General features: G+C 44.3%; 1 protein-coding gene across 2 annotated transcripts in view; it reads right to left on the bottom strand.

The window, feature by feature from the left end:
* Positions 1 to 2,225: 2,225 nt before the first annotated feature.
* The window catches only part of rps6ka3b (ribosomal protein S6 kinase, polypeptide 3b), a 32,047-nt gene continuing 11,970 nt past the window's right edge, over positions 2,226 to 22,302 (bottom strand). The window contains exons 3-22 of one of the 2 annotated variants that reach the window (XM_061094039.1): positions 11,754 to 11,870; positions 11,204 to 11,285; positions 10,215 to 10,295; positions 9,995 to 10,074; positions 9,388 to 9,494; positions 9,236 to 9,273; positions 8,907 to 9,049; positions 7,767 to 7,837; positions 7,086 to 7,174; positions 6,410 to 6,474; positions 6,195 to 6,297; positions 5,960 to 6,069; positions 5,387 to 5,512; positions 5,217 to 5,306; positions 4,432 to 4,590; positions 4,077 to 4,238; positions 3,858 to 3,934; positions 3,604 to 3,721; positions 3,099 to 3,239; positions 2,226 to 2,404 (exon numbers count right to left, since the gene is read on the bottom strand). In XM_061094039.1, the coding sequence (XP_060950022.1) occupies positions 2,282 to 2,404; positions 3,099 to 3,239; positions 3,604 to 3,721; positions 3,858 to 3,934; positions 4,077 to 4,238; positions 4,432 to 4,590; positions 5,217 to 5,306; positions 5,387 to 5,512; positions 5,960 to 6,069; positions 6,195 to 6,297; positions 6,410 to 6,474; positions 7,086 to 7,174; positions 7,767 to 7,837; positions 8,907 to 9,049; positions 9,236 to 9,273; positions 9,388 to 9,494; positions 9,995 to 10,074; positions 10,215 to 10,295; positions 11,204 to 11,285; positions 11,754 to 11,870 (2,082 nt within the window). In that variant the 3' untranslated portion in view covers positions 2,226 to 2,281. The remainder of the gene's footprint in view (positions 2,405 to 3,098; positions 3,240 to 3,603; positions 3,722 to 3,857; positions 3,935 to 4,076; positions 4,239 to 4,431; positions 4,591 to 5,216; positions 5,307 to 5,386; positions 5,513 to 5,959; positions 6,070 to 6,194; positions 6,298 to 6,409; positions 6,475 to 7,085; positions 7,175 to 7,766; positions 7,838 to 8,906; positions 9,050 to 9,235; positions 9,274 to 9,387; positions 9,495 to 9,994; positions 10,075 to 10,214; positions 10,296 to 11,203; positions 11,286 to 11,753; positions 11,871 to 22,302) is intronic. The other variant, XM_061094040.1, reaches the window with a different exon arrangement.

Below are 22,302 nucleotides of genomic sequence, written 5' to 3'. Positions count from 1 at the left end.
GGAGCCAAAAATAGAAGTAATTGTAAAATAATTTTTTTCAGCATAGATTATTTCTATGAGGTGTCCAGAACAACATACTAAAAGTCCTAAGAAATCTTAGTTGAGGAAATATGTTTAATTCTCATCAATGTGCCAATAAGGCCCGGCAACAATACATCCCAAAGGGGCTATTTTTTTCCTTTACTCCAATCAAAATAAAACTTTACACAATAAAAGTTACCATGAAACGTAACATTTTTTGTATTACAAGTTTCTTTGAAAATTAATTTTAATATGCAAGTGAGCTATACACTCATCGAATATGCCCAGAATACACCCAGCCCATGTGCTTGTCAAATTCATTTCAAAAGAAACTTGTAATACAAAAAAGGTTACTTTTCATAAATACTTTTACTATGTAAAGTTTTATTGTGGTAGGAGTAAAGGAAAAAATTAAGCCTGTTTGGTTGTATTTGGGGCATAGTCGATTAGTGTATAGCTCATTTGCATATTCAAATTCATTTTCAAAGAAACTTGTAATACAAAAAATGTTACGTTTCATGGCTACTTTCATTGTGTAAAATTTTATTTTGATAGGAGTAGAGGAAAAAAATAGTCTTTTTGGGGTGTATTGTTGCCTTTTTGGCACACATTGATGAGAATTAAACATATTTCCTCAACTAGGATTTCTTAGGACTTTTAGTATGTTGTTCTGGACACCTCATAGAAATGATCTATGCTGAAAAAAATTCTTTTACAATTAGTCGGTCGTAAAACGCTACTTTGCCTGGACTACTTCCTCTCTTCAGTAGTCTGGGTGAACGAACCCTTTAAACATGTTCCTAAATGGATCTGAAGCCTGAATAGTTTCTCTGCTACACAGGTGAGTGGTTAAAGGTTCAGCTGACACATGATTCTCTCCATCGCAGCCAGGACACCTCATCATCCTCATCTTCATCATCATCTGTGTGTCTGAGGATGAAGGGTGGAGATCGAAGACGTCCATAAAGACAAAATGCATCAATCGTGTTTTGGAATTTAATTCTTCTCATGATTCTCCAGCGTCTCTGATAAAAGTCTCTCTCCCATCGCCCACGTCTGTACGTCCACCTCCCTCCTCCTCCTCCTCCTCCTCCTCTTCCTCCTCCTCAGAGATATATAAAAATGCATCGTCTTGATTCATAGAAACCTGAGTAACTCGACGAGTTTGTATTTACAGTCCGTTCGCTGTCGGCTGCACCGGACAGCGAGGAGTAGGCGGATCGTGCAGGAGGTCGTCCGGGGTCGAGTGTTCTCGCTCCAGCGGTCGGTTGTTTTGTGAGAAAGAAAAAAAGAACAAACTCGCACACGTTTTCTAACTTTTTGAGTTGAAGCATCAGAATGTTAAAGTTAATTCAAATTCCGTGTTAAAGCTGCACGAGGGACGAGCTCACTGCAAACACACGACTCCTTCACAGATTCATCATCATGAAAGTTTCTAAGATTCTCAAAGTTTTTTGTGTGAACTAATTTCCTCTCCCAGGTGTCGGAAAACAAGGCAGAATATTAAGAGAAAATTTGCTCTTTTTTTCTTATTTCTTTCCCTCAAAAAATTGTTTTTACTGCCGTTACTTTGCATAATTTTAATGGAGTGCATACAATTTAAATATGTGGCCACCAGGGGGCGTCCAAGAATATTTTTGTAGCTTTAAAGTGAAGCTAAAAAAGGCAGAATCTGCTCGTGACTGTTCATCTTGTGCTCGGACTCGTTTCAGTGAGACATGAATCTGTCTCCTGTCCTCAGGCTCACCCTCTGTCTTCTGTCCTCTGTCCTCTGTCCTCGCCGTCAGCTCAGAGGCGACTTGAGGTGTGAATCTACAGCTACGCACGACATGGCGCCAGTTTAAAGACGATAATCCGGCTCTTTAAATGCATTTATTAGATTAACATTAGATTATAATGTTCCTATGTTCAGATCCCAACTAGTTTTGAAGGAAATAAATACAGTACTTTCATTTTCCTGACGCGTCTCGGGTTCACGAGGCAGCTGTGATTGTCCAAAGCAAAGAGTGGATGGGAGGAGCTGGGACTCGACAGTGAGACAGCAGAGGATCCAATCAGGAGAGTCCCTTAAGGTGCAGGACAGGAAGTGGGGGGGGGGGGTTCCTATTTGGTGTCAGCGGCTCCCTGGTCCATCAGTAGTCTGTACCGCCGGACAGGAGGGAGGGGGGAGGTGGGGGTCGGGGGTTTGTCCGGCAGAGGTCAGATCGAGGTCAGAGTTGATGGGAGTAGGTGGGGAGGGGGGGGTCGGGGGGTGTAAAGGTCACAGAGCGGTGGAGGTGATCTTCTTCATGCCCCTCCGCTGCGCCAGAGTGGAGCAGCCCACCGGCTCCAGGACATGGGGGACGTTCCTGTTGAGGGCCGAGTAGGTGGCCGCCATCGCCCCCTGGAGGGAGGAGAGAGAGAAACAGTCATTACTCATCTTCCAGTGGTGTCACCATAGATATAAAGAGTAGATGTCTCGTCTGCGTTACCGGCCAACGGAGTCGAACGTCCGCACATGGCGGCCATCTTGCCGGAGGTTGCTCGCTCGCCCATAACATTGTGTTGGTAAATAACCATAACTCGATTTTTAAACAGCTTGGTTTGTTATAAACGTCAGAGATGTAGATATGACACTGCATACTTATGAATAATTATGTTATTTTCTAAAAAATTCAATAATTTATGCAGTGTCATAACTACATCTCTGACATTTATAACAAACCAGACCGTTTAAAATAGGTTGAAAATTGAGCAAGTTATGGTTATTTAAAAAGTATGTACCACTACAACACAATGTTATGGGTGAGCGAGCCACCCTCAGCAAGATGGCCGCCATGTGCGGACGTCCGTCGAACGAGACATCTAGTCTTTATATATATCTATGGGTGTCACAGTGACTTTAAAGTTAAATCATTTCCTCTCTGAATATTGGAGACAAACGCTGGTTTGTAACGAGGTCCGACAGTTGAAGCTGCGACTCTCAGAGAGTTCTTCCCACAGGGGATCGAACCCCCTCACCAGAGGTCACAGAGGTCACAGGGGTCACAGGAGGTCATTGGGAGGACTGGGAGTGAGAGAGGAAACCAGTGCGTCACCTTGACCAGGTGCGGAGCGTCCTGCCGGTTGAGGGTGTACTTGGGCAGCTGGTCTCTGTGCGTCACCCAGGGGTGTCTGAGCACCTGGCCGGCCGTCAGCCGCTGGTGGGGGTCCACGTGCAGCATCTTGGACACCAGATCCTGAGGGGTCAGAGGTCAGGGGTCAGAGGTCACAGAGCGATTACAGCGTAGAGGTTAGAGTACGTGACTGGAGCAAAAAGAAAAGAGGTCAGAAGAATACCACTGCAAAAACCCCTGCAACTTCATCATATGCATTTTGATTAAAAACAGAAAATCCAACAGTAATTGTTTGATTGTGATTTTCAACTTTAAACAAACTTTATTTACAGATACTTGAGCTGGAACTTGTTCAAAGAGAAAATGTGATTGGTTTAGTTTACTCAGTGTTTAATTCATCAGTATCTGCAGCTGAGGAGAACGTTTGTCCAATTTATCGTGTCTTTGTCTGATTGTACAGTCCAGCAATGGGGGGGGGGGTCCACACCTTAGCCTCAGAAGACACAGACGTCCAGTATCCTCCAGTGAGGGAGAACTTTCCGCTGCCGATACGAGCCAGGATCTCCTCCGGTGTGTCCTCGGGGCCGTTAGCAAACGGAGTGAAGCTGGAGGAAGAGGCAGGAGAATTTAGACTTTGTGTGGTTTTCATGTCGTTGAGACACAGATTTCAATGAGACTCTTCAGGAGACGGAGATCAGAAGGTGCCAGTTCACTAAAGTGATTCCATGTGTGAACACAAACCCTGTTAACATGGTGTAGAGCAGGACTCCGAGACTCCAGATGTCACAGGCTGCATCGTAGCCCTGCTTCTTCAGCACCTGCAAGAGACAGAAAACCTGTCAATATCATTCAGGTTTAAACAAATTCCTCTTTTCCATCTCGACTACAACACGTTTGTGTTATTTTTTCTGTTTGCTTGTGTTGCAGTGTGTTGACTTCTCTGTCGACACGGTGAAGTACCTCAGGCGCGACAAAGTTGGCGGTGTAACACGGCGTCATGAGCAGCCCGTTCTCCGCTCGCAGCTGTTTGGCGAAACCGAAGTCGCAGATCCTGATGGACTCGGCGTTCCCGCTCTCGTCCACGTACAGGATGTTACTGGGCTTCAGGTCTCTGTGCACCACCTGCACACACAGGAAGACCAGGGTGTGGAGGGGTTTGGAGTTAGAGACAAACTGATTCTGTTTCATTTCTTACTTTGTTTGCTTTTCTAAATCACTTCAATTCTAATTAACAGCACTAAGTGTTCACTTCTCCCTTCATCTCTTTGCTTCGCTGCTCTCTGAACAGGTGGTGAACCAGGAAGCAGAGTCCTACCCCCTGGACGTGCAGGTACTCCAGCGTCTTGGTGATGGTGTAGAGCACCGCGCTGGCTTCTCTCTCAGAGAAGAACTTCTGTCGGAGGATCTTATCGAGCAGCTCTCCTCCTTTCATCAGCTCCGTCACCAGGAACACGGAGCGGCCGTCGTCATACACCTGCAGCCGGAGAGAGGAGGAGTCACAGCAGCTGAGTCACGGGTCTGTGAGGCTCAGTTCAACTCAGACATATTCAGATGTTACAAGAAGAAAATATGGTTTCATAAGTTCATATTAAACATTTAACACAAACTTTCAATACTTGTCAGTTTTTGATATTCAACTGTCAAAACAAGAATTAGTTGACTTAATTTAACAGTTTCTTTAACAGTGCAAAAATAACAATCATTCTGTTTCTAGTATCACAAATGATTTTGTGTCATTTTCTCTTATTCCTGAATAATTCTCAACAATTTTAAACATTGTATTAAATATTCCAAAAAACTAAATTAAGTTAAAATTACTACAAAACACCCTAAAAATCTTTTAATGCCCTTTTCTTGCACTTGACAGTTTAATAGTCGATGCAACAGACACGTGAAGACTCAGTTTGAATCTCTAACTACAACTAAACTCCAAGTGTCAAAAAACAAAGAGAAATTCAAAACAATTCTCTCAAACGTGAGATTAAAAGTAAAGAACAGTAAAGAAGCTTTTCACAATAAGATGCTGCTCTGTCTTTAATGCAGTGGAACCACAGTAGTTGAAGTTTCTTTAAAGCTCAACGTCAGGTTCAGGTGACTCACGTCCTTCAGGGTGATGATGTTGGGGTGTTGTCCGTATCTCAGCAGGATCTCCACCTCCTCCGTCGGGTCTCTCTTCACCTTGTTGATGATCTGCAACGGGAGCAGACGGTGTTTTTACGGCGCTGGAGAGCGGGACTCGAGGCGGCGTGCGGCAGACGGTTGTGTTTTACCTTGACGGCGTACTCCATGCCGGTTCCTTTGTGTACGCTGCGCTTGCAGATGGAGTACGAGCCCACGCCGATGTCCTCCTTGATCTCGTAGGCGTCTGCGAACTGGGACGTGCTTCTGTGCAGCTGCTACATGCAAAGACGCAGTTACCTTCTGTGGTCGCAAGTTAAAAAGCTGAGACTTCACAGGAACCTTCACACTGTGCTGACGACTATCTACTCTTTGAATATTTGCACTACTGCACAAAGTGAACATTCATCTGTAAAGATATATATTAGATGTATATATTTTTTTTTAGATTTTTGATATTCTATTTCATTGTTATTCTATTTTATTCTTTTTTATTCTATTTTATACTATTTCTGTTTTTATTTTATTTTATTTTTTTGGGTTGAAATTACTGAGCATTGCTTAAAGAGAGTGTGTGACCCAAGCATTTCATTGACAGTGACTACTTCATGTTATCTCTGTGCATTTGACAATAAAAATCTTGAATCTTGAATCTTGAATCTCCATGGAAAGAGGACATTTGACCTCGGTGTTCAAACAGTGTTAAATACAGTGTGAGTTTGTACCTGAACTATAGCGTTAGGTAGTGGTTGTGTTTCCTCTTCTGTTATGGCCACAAAACTGAATCCTCTGAACAGCTGATGGGCGTTGGCACTGGGAGGAATCCCCGGAGAATCTGAGACGGACACGGACACAGCTGTGAATCCTCATCGCTCAATGAAATCAGACTTTACATGAAGACTTTAGATGAAGATGAAGAGGAGGAGGAGGAGGAGCAGGAGGAGGAGTGACAGTTTGTACCTCTGGGTGTTTTAGCTGTGAACTCTGGATCGAAATAGAACGTGTCATCAGGTCGTCCTGACGCCGGTTTGAAAGGAGGCGGGATCTCTCTGCGGAACAGTTTCTGAGGCGAGAGGAAGATGTCGGGAAACTCAGTTCAGGATCAAGATGAAACACAAAGTTGAGACAAAACCATGAAAAGAAAAAAGTGAATGTTGTTTTATTTCAACACTGACGTTCCAGTCGATGGTGCTGAAGAAGTGATGCCTCTTGATCTCCTCCACTCCGTCGGGTCCAGCTCCTGGAACACAAACAAACACATCATCATCATCATCATCATCATCATCATCATCATCATCATCATCATCTTCATCATTATGAGCTGTGGGTGCAGTACAGCACACACCAGTAGGGGGCAGGGTGACTCCAAGGTTCTGATTAGTCACATCATCATTGAGCTTCGACTAAATATTTAGATTTCCATCTAACAGGAGGTAATAGTGGATTTGTCAGAGAGCAGATAAACCTCCTCCCATTAACTGAGTGAATGCCCGACGATAACAAACCCTGAATCAGAAACAAAACATTAATTTGACAACCAAAAGGTCAGAACGAGTAAAAACAAAGTTACAGAGCTACAATCACGTTTTTTTGGTATAAATAAGGAGAACTTCAGCCACTTGTGACACGTGGATCAGGTAAAGTCACAGTGGAAGAAACTGACCAATGAGATGCAGCGGGCTTTAGATGAAAGGGTTATTTTGAGAGAAAATGGAGAGGATGGAAATCTACTTCCTCCCCCATGTCTTCATCTGGAGGAGGATGGAAACTCTGCATTGACTCATACTCTAAATGTGTTGAGATGCTGGGCGACTTCATGGATTCGATCCGAGGCCGAACGGACGTCTTTACCTAATCTGTTGGCCGGGTTGCGTTTGAAAAGGTTCCTGAGGAGACTCTGAGCCTCCGAGCTCAGGAACTGTGGCATCCCCAACTTTGCCCTTTAAAAGAAGAAGAGAAGAAGAAAAGTGAGACGACCGGGATTTTTTTATTAAAACAACAGATTCACTGCGGTGAATTGCAACTGTCATCAGATGTCCACATTGCATAATGAGGATAGTGTGTCACACACACAGGAAACACTGTGGGTGAGAGAGACGACAGAGGAAACAGGAGGGGTTAATACTTCCTGTGAATTGTTTTTTTTTATTTCTAAGCTTTTCCTCCCTCGTCTTCCTCTGTCTCCTCCCTCCTCGTCTTCCTCTGTCTCCTCCCTCCTCGTCTTCCTCTGTCTCCTCCCTCAGCGTTATAAACTGCTATCAGCAAACTTGAGACTTGAGTCCACTTCACTTGTCCCTCCTCCTCCTCCTCCTCCTCTTCCTCTTCCTCCTGAGTGCTGCACTTTATCTCCTCTGTCATAAATCCTTCACTTCCCCCCCGGGCTGACTGTGGACAGAGGAGGGAAGTCGTCTCTCTCTCTCTCTCTCTCTGATACTGTCTGTCCCTGCCTCCTCTCAGAGGTTCACTGCGCTGTAATAAAAGCTGTTAGCTGCTGATTGGACGGGAGTTCACAGACGGTATAAAGTGTCTTACTTGAGGATCATGGTCATGGTCTCTTTCCGGTCTTTGCCTTGAAACGGCAGCGTTCCCGTCAGCATCTCAAACTAAAAGGAAAACAATACAACACCAGCGGTCAGAGGTTTATATTTCTGCAACGCTCCTGCTGCAAAGACAGACTATAAATAAATATGACAGAGAAAGACATTAAAATGGAGAAGAAGAATTTCATTCTGTGGACAAATTCATTGAATGCTGATGTATCACGCTCACGTTCGGTCCAAAGATGGACACTAGGCATTAATACCTAAATACCTCTGCATATATATATTTATATTAGGGCTGGGCAAGTTAACTCGTTTTAATCGAGTTAACTCAAGTGATGAGTTAACTCGATTGTTTATCCGCCAATTATTTTCTTTTTTCCTGTTCTGCAGCAGTCAGCAACAGACTTTCACAAAATAAAAGCCTGACTTTCACAATAAAACAATAAATAATCAAACCTGAGTGAATGTGAGATAAAATAATTAATCGAGTTAACTCATCACTTGAGTTAACTCGAGTTAACTTGAGTTCAACTCCATTGAAACGAGTTAACTTGCCCAGCCCTAATTTATATATATATATTTTCCTAACATGCAGTGTTAAAAGTGTTTGTATTAGTTCAGGTTTAACGAGCTGACTCATTAAAACATTACAGTTTATAAAGTGTGTAATGTTAATCTTCATGTAAACTCGATACCAGCTCGTCTTTTAGTTCAGGTTTGAGAACACGTCTGAAACGATCCTCACACGTCTCAACAACCTCCTGTCGGGTGTTTTATCGGCTGCATCAGTCAAAGTGTTGATATTTGAACCAGACGTCACCAGCATGGATATGTTCTCTCCTCACACAGGTGAGATGAAGATGTGAGGAAGGCAGCGAGTGTGAACTTTACCAGTGACAAAGATATTAGTGACGTGTCACTGCACAGGAGGTACAGAGGAGGAGCCAAAGCTGATGTCAAGTCTGTGTTTGGAATCTTTTCTTTCGAGGGCAATAGTTGCTACAGATTTTAGATTTTGAGGATTTCAAAAATCTATAAAACAAGGTATTTGGAGACATTGGTTCTACTTTGCTGTCATCACTTGGTTCATCAGAAAACCCCGGTCAGCAACATGACATTGTTCCCTCACCATCAGCACGCCGTATGACCACCAGTCGGCGCTGTGCGTGTGTCCTCGCCTGTTCACCACCTCAGGAGCCATGTACTCCACCGTGCCACAGAAGGAGTAGGCCTTGTTCTCGTGGTCGATCGACTCCTTGCTGAGGCCAAAGTCTGAACACACACAGAAATCAGGTGGACGTTATCGTAATTATCGGCAGCAGCAAAAACATACTGAGTAAACACACAGCAATGACAGGAGAACACACCCACACGCACACACACACACACACACACACACACACACACACAGGCCGAGAAACGCATAAAATACACAGAAATAGCTGCAATATTACGCACCAGTCAGTTTGATGTGTCCTTCCTCGTCGAGCAGGATGCTGAAAGACACAAATACTTTGTTTATTCTGAAGGAAATATCTGCAAGGAAACAGAGTACTGTGTGTGTTTGTGTGTCTGTGTGTGTCTACGTGTGTGTGTCTGTGTGTGCCTACTTCTCAGGTTTGAGGTCTCTGTAAATGATGCCGAGGCCATGAAGGTGATCGAGTGCCAGAGCGAGTTCAGCCAAGTAGAACTTTACATCCTCCTCTGTGAACATTACCTGTAACACACACACACACACACGCACACACACGCACACGCACACGCACACGCACACGCACACACACACACACAGAGTGAGTCTTTTTTTGAATATGCTTTATTACTTTACTTCTCACTGAGCTTTGTTGCATTAAATCTGTCACATTAAACTTTTCCACGTCACCAAAGATCATCGTTAACATAACAAGCTGCGTCAGTGATATAAAGCTGAGTCCAATTCTTGACCCTCAGAGAGAGGACATGTGTTTTCCTGATCTAACGAGCGTTTCCTGCCCTGACAGTCAGGTCACGAACAAATAAAGCGATCTGATGATATTTGGCTTTTATGATTTTTTTTCTCCAATATTAACGTTGGTGGCTTTGGGGCAAAAGAATCACAGCCTGACCTCCCTCACGTTCACAGACTGCCGACTGTTAGCCTGCCAAAGGGGGCGGTGCAGTGGCGAGTCCCACATGACACACACATACAGGAAGTAACCCTGAAGTGTCGGGTTTTACCTCCTTAGAGAGACGAGTGAAGAGATCTCCTCCTCGGAGAAAATCCAGGATCAAGTAGAGCTTCCCCTCCGTCTGAAAAGCTGAGGGAGGGAAGAGGAGGAAGGTGAATTCATACGAGATCTCACCAGTTCTCTGTTTATTGAACAGCTTCTCTGCCAGGAGCGATGCGCTCTGATTGGCTGGTGAGGAGCTGGTGACTCATCAGGCAGGTCTGACTCACCGTAGTGCAGCTTTACAATGAAGGGATGGTTGACCTCCACCAGGATGTCCCGCTCCATCTTTGTCCTGACCCGGTCACGCACTGGACGGACACACACACACACACACACACACACACACACACACACAGACACACACACACACACACAGACACACACACATAAATCACCAGATAAAGCTCTTACTGAAAAGCCAAAAACTAAACATCCTCCCTTATAAGGTGTGTGCCTTGTCTCCCAGACGGCTGCATGCGAGACACGGAATCACAGACAGAAGAGATGAAAATAAACATCAGGGAAGAAAAGAAGATGACAAAGAAAAGGAGGAAGTTACAAACTTAGAAAGAGGAAAAGTACTAAACAAAGAGGAAGCCAGAGAGGAGAGAAAGAAGCAGGAAACACACACACAGTTGTATTTTTCCCACCAGCAGGGGGCGTATGAGATGAGTTAAACGTCACTTCGGGAGTTTATTTCTTCTCTTCAGTTCTCTGTGTCTGTGTGGTCTCACGTTAAGGTGTGAAATTCCATTTTGGGCGATGACGACTGAGCAAACAGGAAAAAAAATAACACCCTGAAACTCTGGAGAAACAAATCCATCACTGAAGAGTCTGTCGGCCTTTTGTTCTGTGAAACACTCGTTAGAACAGAAACACGTAGAATCAAATGGTTGTTTGCCTTCCAGTGTTTGAGTCTACACGGATTTTCTTTTCCCAGACTCTGAGGTCACCGCATCCTTGATCTTTGACCTTCGACCACGAACATCTAATCAGGTCAGACGTGAGTCCAAGTGAACGTTTATACCACATGTGAAGAAGAGGCCTCAAGGTTTTCCTGAGATGTTTGTTGCATTAATGTTTGTTGTGAGGCCACAGTGACCTCTTACGTTTGGCCACCGAATTCTTATCAGTTCATTTTTGAATCTAAATAAATAAAACGACAAAAAAACTAAAGAAAAGAATGAAGATCAGAGAAAGTTGTGTTGTCTTGTACCTTTCAGTGTGGCTTTCTTCAGGACCTTCATGGCGTAGAGCTGACCGGCGTCCGGCCCTGAGATCTTCCTCACCAGAAACACCTACACACAAACACACACACACGGTTAAGCACTACGATGTGTGTATTTCATGTGTTTACATGTGTGTGTGTGAAATGTGTTGTGTAATGTGCCCAGTGATACATGTGTAGACATATAAAGTATTAACGGGTATCAACGTGATTTTGCGTGTGTGTGTGAGTCTGTTTGGCCTAGCTCTCTTTTCTTGTCTTGATTAACGTAAACAGAAACACACAAACACACAAACACACAAACACACACACAAACACACACACACACACACACACTGAGCAGGAGCCTAGTTATTCATTCATAAAGACGTCCGTATTAAGAGTGAGAGGTGCGTCTCCATGACAACGGGCTCTCAAACACTGGCACGAGGGAAACATTACGCAGATCTGAGTGTAAAGGAAACCCACACTTACAAACACACACACAGACACACACACAGACACACAAACACACACACAGACACACACACAGACGTACCTTGCCGAAGGAGCCCTGTCCCAGGACCTTGCGGAGCTCGAACTGTCGAGGGTCGGCCTTCTCTGATCCCTCCTTCACGAGGTGTGTGATATTGATCTCGTTAAAGTGCACGTCATCCTGGAACACACAAATATCATCGTCACTGTCGGAAACGCACAATGTTTCAGCTTCAGTTTTTCACAGGCCGGTAACTTGAGCAATGACAAAAATAAAACAAATACTGCTTTCGAATATTTTCCTGAAATTGTTCAGAGGATCTGTAAGCGAGAACACAAAGGTCCGAGTCGGTTGCTGCTTGGTGAACTTCTCCTGCAGCCCCCTGGTAAAATGTCCCAAAAGTCCCAAGTGAATAATGTGAGAATAAAGAAAACACGTAGAAGACGAAGACGTCCACTTGGAAACACGAGGACATTCCAGATCTTCTGGTGATGAGGCCGACGCCGTGTGGAGGAGCTGGAAACAACAACACTGATCTGTCCACAGCAGAGTTTATACGTCATGTCCCGCCTCCTGCTGCTCTAAAGGCCCCGCCCCTGCTGCTCTACAGGCTCCACCCCTCGCTGAATGTTCCCCACATGTTCCTGTTGTTGTGAACGAGTCGGACCCGACAACCTGCTGCTTCTTCACAGGACAAACACAAAGGCTCAATTTTCGGGACATTATCAGGAGTTTACGTCGGAAAACAGCGATTCACGTCCTTTTTTGGCAAGTTTCACCTTTAAACTGACAAACTTGTCAGCAGTTACACACGTGTACCGAATGTGACGCTGTTTTAAGAAAGATGTATCTAATAATTAAAGAGTAAAAAGCAGAGACTGACTGAACGTGTGCTGTGTAAACAACAGAGACAGTGTTTCTCCCGTCAGGGGCGAGGTAGAGAACCGACCGGAGCCCACAGCTGAGAGAGAGAGGCTCTAATCGCTCTGTGAGAAGGTTTCTAAGCACTTTAGATGTTCAGATTCTGATCCATCACCAGAACCACCAGGGAGGCGTCTGATTGGTCCCCAGTCAGTCACATGTCCGCGTTCTAAGGCGTCTGAAGGCTCGTGCTTTTCCCAACGAGACTCTCTTCACACTTCATGACAGCAGTAAGTTTACACAGAAATCCAGACCGGTTTCTTAAGCTACCATAGCCTCAATTGACCAGAATGCTTTGCAGCTGCTGAGGGTGGGGGGGGTCTGAGCAGGTTTCATCTCTTCCACAGTAAAACACAACGCTGAATCACACAGCAGGTTGAACAGGGCTCCCGAACGTTCGTCATCCGCACAGTGGGAAATCACAACACACACACACACACGCACACACACACACACACACAAACACACACACACACACGCACACAGAGACACACACACACACATACACACACACACACACACAGTTGTCATGGAGCCACCCTCAATACCTGCTTCCCACTGTAGCTGAGTGACTAATGATACCATACTGTGTGTGTGTGTGTGTGTGTGTGTGTGTGTGTGTGTGTGTGTGTGTGTGTGTGTGTGTGTGCTCCTCTTGTTCTCCTTTCTCCAGGTACTGATGAATTAAAGTGAACAAGTACAAGCTGCACTTCAAATGTTTTCCCATCATCCTCTCTGTCCTACTTCTGTCTTTCTGTCCTCCTCCTCATCCTCCTGCTCCTCCTGCTCCTCCTCCTCCCCCCGCTCCTCCTCCTCCTCCTGCTCCTCCTCCTCCTCCTTCTCCTGTCGTACCTGTAGTTCCCAGGTGCTGGCTGCCAGGTGTCCCAGTGCATTGTGGGACCTGTAGTCCCGACTCCGGCTGAGGGTCTGTGGTGCTAACATGCTCCTGTGCATCGACTGTGAAGCGACAGGATGGAACCGGTGCCGGCTTCTGCTGGTTCCTGACACTTCTTCCTCTCTCCCTCCCTCTCTCTCTCTCTCTCTCTCCCCCAGAGAAATCTTCCCCTCCCTCCTTTCCTCCCTCGTTCCCTCCTACTTTCTCACTTTTTTTTCTATCTTTATTTGAACCGTTCTCACCTCTCCACTTCTCTTTCTCTCCCCTCCTCTCTCTCTCTCCTCTCCTATCTCTCTCCTTCTCTCTCTCCTTCTCTCTCTCTCTCTCTTCCTCGTTGGGAATGGGCTGCTGTGGGAGGGGGTGTAGCCAGATGTGCAGTGGTAGATTAAGTATTCAGATACTCTAATTTGGTACCAATACCATAATTTGCTACTCAGGTATAAACAAAACCATGCATTTAAAATCGAAATTGTATATATATTATTTGTGAATGTACTTCATGGATATGTAAAACCAGATTATTGGCATAATTACAGGCTCAAGAGGAACGAATCATTCTCCTTCTCTGCCCACATTTACTTCCCGCCTGCTGTCGAATATTTATTTAATATTTTAGATTGATATCTGTGCACAGGTTTCCAAAAAGGCTGCTATTTGAAAATTGGAGCTAATTTGGAGTATTTCATGTCTGTACTGATAAGAAGCTTATTAAACTTTAATTTGAGATTTTACTAAATATATCTGTTTGTTAAATGTGTCTGAAATGTAATAATAAAGTACTCAAAGTACAAATGTAGCTTCTTCAATCTAATTCAGTTTCTTTCATAGTAGAGTCTAAAAGAGTACTCTAGAATTTTGTAATAATAACACTGATTGATTTTAAAACCCACAGATAAATTTGACTGATTATCTCATATCTGAATTCTGGTATCATATCTGCAGGTCCACTGATCCCCAAACATGCAAATTAACAGCACGTCATCAAGTATGGAACATCACGCCGCCGCATGTAAATGAGATTCACATCCAGACTGAGACCATCGCACACGGAGCGTCTGAACGCAGCTCAGAGCCGAGAGCCCAACAAACCCGGAGCTGCGGGAATAGATCGAGAAAATGTTGGAAAAACTAAAATGATGTGTCTTTTATATGCTAATGAAGGTACGTTTGTCTGTGTACTAGTCTGTGTGTGTGTGTGTGTGTGTGTGTGTGTGTGTGTGTGTGTGTGTGTGTGTGTGTGTGTGTGTGTGTGTGTGTGTGTGTTTGCATGCATGTGTGTGTGTGAGTCAGAACACAGATGGAGGATCAGAGCTGAAGCGACAGGATGCTCATGTAGCACCTCTTAATCACAGGATCAAAACTGCAAACCCTGCACCTGTGCTCTGAACACACACACACACAACACACAACACACAACACACAAACTTTACCTGCTTATCTAACCTGCTATTGCCTCTGTTTATTTCCATCTCATCTTCACTGTGTGACACGACAAACACACACAGCTTCACTCTTCCTCTGACTTGCTGAAGCAAAATGTCCCCACAAGCAAAGAGCAGAGTCTGGTGTGAAGCCACCACCAGTCACAAGCCACTGGTGCTGGATCCAGGCTGTGAGTCCACGTCAGCTGCCACTAAAGAAAAGTCAGCTGTGACCTTCACCTTTGACATTTGGCCACAAACTTGATCTTTGAGTCAAACTGAACCTTTGTACCTATGCTGTTCCTGAGAGATCGAGTAAATAAGAGAGGGATTAGAAGGCAGACGGACAGAAAACCCCTTTAAAAAACATCTAAACTTGAGATATCCTCAGAACCACGGACGACACAAACGTCTTCCAAAGGAAAGATTTCCAAAAACTGCAATGACACAACAAAAAGTGCTGCTTGGTCTTTTTACAAGTTTGTTGTCGTTTTTGTGTTTTTGTCAGAGATACTTTGAGAAAACGAAGAGTAAAATGTTCTTTTCCGAAATATATCTGCAGTAATGTAAACAAAGCCTCATCTTCTAGTTTAAATTGGTGTTATGCCCCTTTAACTTCAAGACAAAGTCCCACTCCCCAGGTTCTCCAGCTGCAGAAGCCTGGTGCTCAAACAGAGACGCATGTTTGTTTCTTCTTCACGGATGGAAGCTGCCTTTTCTTCATCCTTTATTTTATTGAGATAAACAGGTTTAAACAAATTAAGCAACTTTCTCTCCAACCAGCGCTGTCACCGTCAAATTTAAACTCTGACTCCTACAAATATATGTGAAATAATAGAAAAAATATGACAACCCCTCCCCCCCCGACATCTGAACAGAGGAGTTGAGTCACTGAAGGCGTCGGTCAGCAGCAGGTTAACAGGTTTGATCCGTGAGTCACTCAGCTGGAGACGATGCAGCCCTGCAACACTTCACCTCATCCGTCCAGCATCAGATCTGATTAAAGAAGTCTCAGGAGCGAGTGAATCAGTGTGAGGTCGTTATGCTGCAGCAACAAACCTCCCAGACGCTCACTTTACCACAATCAGATCAAATCAACGTAAACGCTGCACACGTTGTGTTTTTTTGAAACCTTTGGTCCACAAGCACGAGCCAGTGCGTGTGTTCGGCTGCAGGGAAACTTTAATATTTAGTTTGATATTTGTAGCTGCTACTAAGACAAAGTCATACATACAGACATATATATATCCAGGTGTATTCAGTCCCATTCAGATTGAAATGAGGTTGTTTATAATATATTGAGCCTGTAGATACACACATGAGATGTGGACTAAACTCCTGTAATGACAGGTTTCTATACAAATTATCACATTTTGAAAAACAATAATAAAAAGTATTGCCAATTAATTGGTAGAATCAATCACTTTACTGGCTATACTAGCCCCATGTACAGACTTTACATATTCTCTTTTATACTTATATATATATATTTTAGTTTTCTTGTTTGTTTTTAATAAATATATTTTTTGTACTATCCACTCCAGCAGCACAAGAACACTTTCATACTGACACTGAGACAATCACTGTTTTCTGAACCATAGGGTCAGACCCATTCATGTATCTGTAATATGTTTTCCCTGTGTTTCTGTGATTTATGTATGTATGGCAGTGAGGTGTTTAAGTTTATAAATGTATAAGCTACTGGATGACCTAAATTTCCCACGGGATTAATAAAGTATCCATCTATCTATATATCTATCTATCTATCTACAACTTACAATCGTATACAGAAAATCCCTGTGCTCTCCCATGAGAGAATATGAGTAGATAATATTTGATGTGTTCATGTTCAGTCAACAACAACCTGCTGCGTGATTCTGTTCATTCAGCTTCAGCTCAGTGTTTAACGGTGAAGATTCTCAGAGCTGATGTAAGGACACGTCAGTGTTAGAGAGGAGGAGGGTCACGAGAGGAGTGGTAACATGAAACCCCCCCCCACCCACCCCTCACTGCCCACGCACACACACCAACACACATATACAAAACATACACAACATTAAATCTGGACTTTTCTCTGACTCCTGTACAAACCAAACCAACCAAAGCAGTTCACCAGCTTGTCACTGCAGATTTTTTGCCAGAATCATGAAACTCATCACAACAGCTCGTCCACTGAATCTTCATCTGACATGAATCCAAACTTCAGTGAAAGTTAAATCTCTGGAAAATCACGACAGCTCCGCACAATGAAATCCACAAAACATTTTCACCACAAGGAGCCAATACACAAATATAGTTCATTCATTATCTCCTAAATGATGCTGTGTATATACAAAGTCATAAATATATATAGTTTTCACTGATGCTACAGTTAAAAAACATCGAACAAGAATCTATTAATTAAACGATTGTTTTGGGCAATTTCAAATCCTCTTTAATAATCTTAACTTTCTTCCTTTTCGGTCTTTTAACTTGAAATAAGTTTATGACCTAATGCATCGTTTTCTCTACATAAGTTATCTGTTTGTGAGTCATGTGATCAGCTGTCACACATGATGACATCAGAGCGATGGAGGGGGTGAAGGCAGGAGAAGAGGGGGAAACCCAGAGAGAGCTGGGGGATTCTCCTGGAGGGAGATTGTGTGTGAGCCCCTGTGTCAGTCAGTTGTGTAGCATGAACTCACAACTACAGGTCTGATCACTAGACTTCTTAAAGAGACTGTTGAAGAACCTGGTGTGTGTAGTTGTGTGTGTTGTTTAAGGACGTGAAGATGAATCACGACAGTTTCCTTTAGAAACAGTGAAACCTGGAGGACCACCATGAGACCTGAGGTTCAGGTGGAGCTGCCTCACATGTCGTCCTTGTGTTGTCTCTGGATCCAAGTGGACTCCACAGCTGGAAGTTCTACTCTCACACTGACATAACACAAACTTCAACACAACAAGCCACTGAACCACCTCTGAATCTATAGCAGACTTCAGGTTTCCAGTATATCGGTTCCTGAGCCACTAACATGACATGCTGTACATTAACCTGAACCTAACCTCATCCTAACCACCTGCTCGGGTGTTTAGGGCTTGTCGCACTATTTTGAGTTTGCAATGCTTTCATGAATATGTCAGGCAGTTGGTTTGGTATCATGTAAAAGTCAAAGAGGCGGGAGAAGGTGAAAAGCTGTCGTCGCTGTCGGACTCTACAGACATGCTGCTGTTCCCCCGGTGGTCGTACGTAACCGAGGGAACTCCATTCATACAGAGAAAACACCAAAATATGTGGTGGTTAATTTGGGGTCAGCACTACTGAGCAGGTCCACATATCTAGGTCATCATAGCAGCTAAGAGACGGGAGAAGAAATGCACATCAAGGTGAAACGACCCCTGCAGCTCCACAGTGGGACCCCGGACTCGGGACTCGGGACTCGGGACTCGGGTCTACTCACAGCCCGGTGTTTCCTGCTCTGATCCCCGTGGCCTCCATCCCGGGCCGGACGCCGCTGGCTGGCGAGCAGCAGCAGCAGGAGGCGTCTGAGGGACTTCAGCCGGCTCCTCAGCGCCCGGACCAGGCCGGCGGCGGCGCTCACGCACGCCGGCTTAGCGTCGGCCGGGCAGCGTGTCATCGTGAAGTGTGCCGAGAGGACTGGAGGCAGCGGGGGGGTCGGGACCGGGAGAGGCAAGTGTCTGTGTGAGTCATCAGTGTGAGGGGATACCCAGAGGACGAGGAGGGGGGGGACGGAGGGGGGGGGGGTCCATATGGGGATGGGAAGAGGGATCTCCCCCCGCTCCACCCCCCCCCCCCCAGCCTTCTCCACTAACACGCAGCTGTAACCTTCCACCCTGTGTTTCCATCAGGTGTCCTGGAGATCCCCATGTACTCCTCATGCTCACATAACTCACTGACCAATGACTACACAACACGAGGAAACAAACACACACACACACACACACACACACACAGAGACACACACACACACACGCACAGACACACACCAAAGTCCTAAAGTTTAGACCAGTTAATCCACGTTTTTCACCACATGGAGAATGAGACATAAATATATTATGAACCTCCTTATCTCCTAAATGATGTTGTGTATAATAACTGTTGTGACGCACATACACGCAAATCAAACATCCTCACAACCCAGAGCCAGGACAGTGGACTCGGCTCCGACAGTCCAACGCACAACGCAGACACCCGACATCCTCCACCTGTCACAGCACCACACACACACACCAGCGTCACCAATACACAAACACAATGTACACAATGCCAGTGCAGACCAGCGACAGGATGTGTGACATTTCTTGGATTAACTTCACCTGTTGTCGCCTTCCCTGAGTGTGTACTGGTTTACACACACACACACTCTAACACTAACACACACTGTGCTTTGTTGACGTGTTGTTCTTGCCCGGCTACATGTAGTGAACAGAGACCACCGATGATTTATTGTGTTGCTAATGTTTTGCCGTTTCCTGTCGTGCGTCGCCCTGAGAGAGATTCTTTTGTGGTCGTGGCGTCTTCTGTCTGTGAAGCAGCTGGTGAACACAGACGAGCATTTAGCAGCTAAAGAGACGTTATGTCCCTCAGGAGCTGGTGGAGACCAAAGTCAGAGCTCAAAGAGAACACTTAGAATCATCAGGTGCACACACACACCGCTGGGTAACGCTCCGATGTTTGTTTAAACTCGTTAACAGATTCATTTATTAGACATCTGCATCTTTCAGCCTGAGATCTTCTACAACATCCCAGACTGTAGCTGGTTTCAGATTCTCAAATGTGATGATTTGCTGCTTTTCATTGTGTTGACCTGCTGCAGAACCTGTGGTTTCAGACTTTTACCTTCACAGCAGTACTGAGACCACAGTGCCTGGCTGGAAAATTAATATTCAGTCAGGATTGTTCTTGCAATAATGTAAAGTGTCAGAGTGAGTGTGTGTGTGTGTGAGTGGGTGAGAGACAGAGAGCAGATTGTTCTGTTATGTTTTTATCCCATGTTGTGTGTGTGTGTGTATGAGAATGTGTGTTCACACTATGTGTTTCATATTGAAACTGCAGGCAGCTTGAGATCCTGGTGATTATCATAATGACCTGAACGATGGTGAGATCCAGATGATATCTCACACACGTTTATAAACGTCACACTGTGGATCACTGCTGCTCACAGAGACATATTTTCACTTCTTAAAATATGACAAACAGGTCGTCATGTAGCTGAGGAAACTTCTGTTGGCGTCTCAGAAAAGCATGAAATATGGAACTCCAGTGGTCACCATCTTTTCCCCGGAGACTATTCTCTAATCTCTGATTAAATCCTGCTCGACCATCTGCATTCACAATACATGAATGAACTCTATATACAGTATAATCCATAGGTGATCCACACAGGCTCAGATTAACCCTTTATAACAGTTTTAGATTGATTTGCAGTTGTGTATCTGCCCACCAGCAATCACTGCTACATGCCTCAGAAATAAGATCATATGGGATATATACTACCAATAGGAACACACACACACACAGACACAAACACACACACACACACACACACCAAGTAATATGAGCAGACAATACCAAACGACCACCAGTTCAGTAAATTGAGTATATTCTATATTATTACATTTAAATAATCAATAACAAATATTTAAAAGGTATTATATTGCCCATTGTTACTTCCTTGTATTTTTTTTACTTTTAATACAACTTTTATTGTAATAATATATTATATATTATCATATTTTTGTAATTTTAAATCTCATTTTAAGTCAACAAAATGTAAATAAATAAAAAATACTGCAACTACAACTTCAAATGTCCAATGTGTGTGTCTGTGTGTAGCTTCTCCATGGCAGCAGCTATCAAGGACTGAGTGGGATTCCATTCCTGACAAACTGTACCCCCCCCCCCCCCCCCCCCATAAGCCTGTTACGCAATCAAATTAACCGGCCGGATAGACACTACACCACACAACACCACACTTCACAACACTACACAACACTACACACACGGAGCTTGGGGATTTGTCAGGTTAGAACCATAAAGTGCATTTCCGCTGGCCTTGACCAGGGATCAAATAACAACACCCCCCCCACACACACACACACACAAAGGCTCAGTCACCTGTCGGAGATCAGAGAGTCATCTCAGTACTAACATGTTCTTATAGAAGTTTATTAAACACGTGTGGGGACATGTCCCTATAATGTCAAGGAGAACCGTCCCGACCGGAACACACAAACATTTTAAATATACATAAAGCTGATGTTCTGTGTTGAACACACAGGACACATATTCTGTGGGGTTGAAGTGGGAGTTAGGAGACAGGAGACATTTGGACACGAGAGGAACAGTTTAACCTGAAACGTGTCAAAGAGAAAATAGAGACGCAGGCGGGTCTGAGATGAAAGGACTTCTGTGATTGTGATTTGTGGCCGAGGCCGAACTTTATGTTACACAGAGCGGCAGAAAGCATTAAGTATAGATGAGCAGCAGCAGAGGGAGGACATCATCACTAATTCAGGAGCTGGCAAGATAAGATCCTCAATCACTGCACACACACATACAGACACACACACACACACAGTAGATGAGTGTGTGTCCTATACCTTCACTTTGCTATTTACTGATTTACCATAGAAACATCGCAGGTGAGCAAACGCGATGCTTAGACGGAGATAAACTTTAGTAGTGACGAGCAGGGGAATGGTTCTGGTGGTTTCTGGTGGTTTCTGGTGGTTTCTGGTGGTTCTTGGTGCTGGAATCAGAATCTTGATTCTTCTCTTCCTGACATCAGATATCAGGGCTCAAGCCTCAAAGAGAGAAATCGAATACAGCTCCAAAGCAAAGCTGATGTAAGAAACACAAGCTGCGTTCAGAGCAGTTTCCTGAGCGGCAGGATGTGAAAACTCCACAACTTTTCCTGCCAGAAAACAGAAGGAAATATTCATAGCGAGCGAGTGGATGTGTATCGATGACTTGAACTACAAAATAAAAGCTCTGACGACAGCAACTTAGATGTGCATTGTTTTAGAATGGTTTGATTAATCGTTAGTTGCAGTCGCGATTTAAATAATTAGGATACATTATTATTATTTCAGAAAAGCTCTTAACTTGACTAAATAATTTATAAATCTCATATCTTTGTCATGTTTTCGAAACAGTCTTTCATTGTTTGACTGAATCCCTCTCTGAGTCTCGCTTTGTTTTCTGCCACAACTGGAAATAGCTCCACCAGCTGTTTATGTCTATGAACCGTCTCTGAATATTCAGTGGTGGATGGAAGTGTTCTTAAGAGAGAGAGAGGGAGAGAGAGAGGGAGAGAGAGAGGGAGAGAGAGAGAGAGAGAGAGAGAGAGAGAGAGAGAGAGAGAGGGAGAGG

Source organism: Limanda limanda, chromosome 20 (genome assembly GCF_963576545.1).
Source record: "Limanda limanda chromosome 20, fLimLim1.1, whole genome shotgun sequence".
Taxonomy (NCBI): domain Eukaryota; kingdom Metazoa; phylum Chordata; class Actinopteri; order Pleuronectiformes; family Pleuronectidae; genus Limanda; species Limanda limanda.
This window is presented reverse-complemented; position numbering and strand designations above follow the sequence as displayed.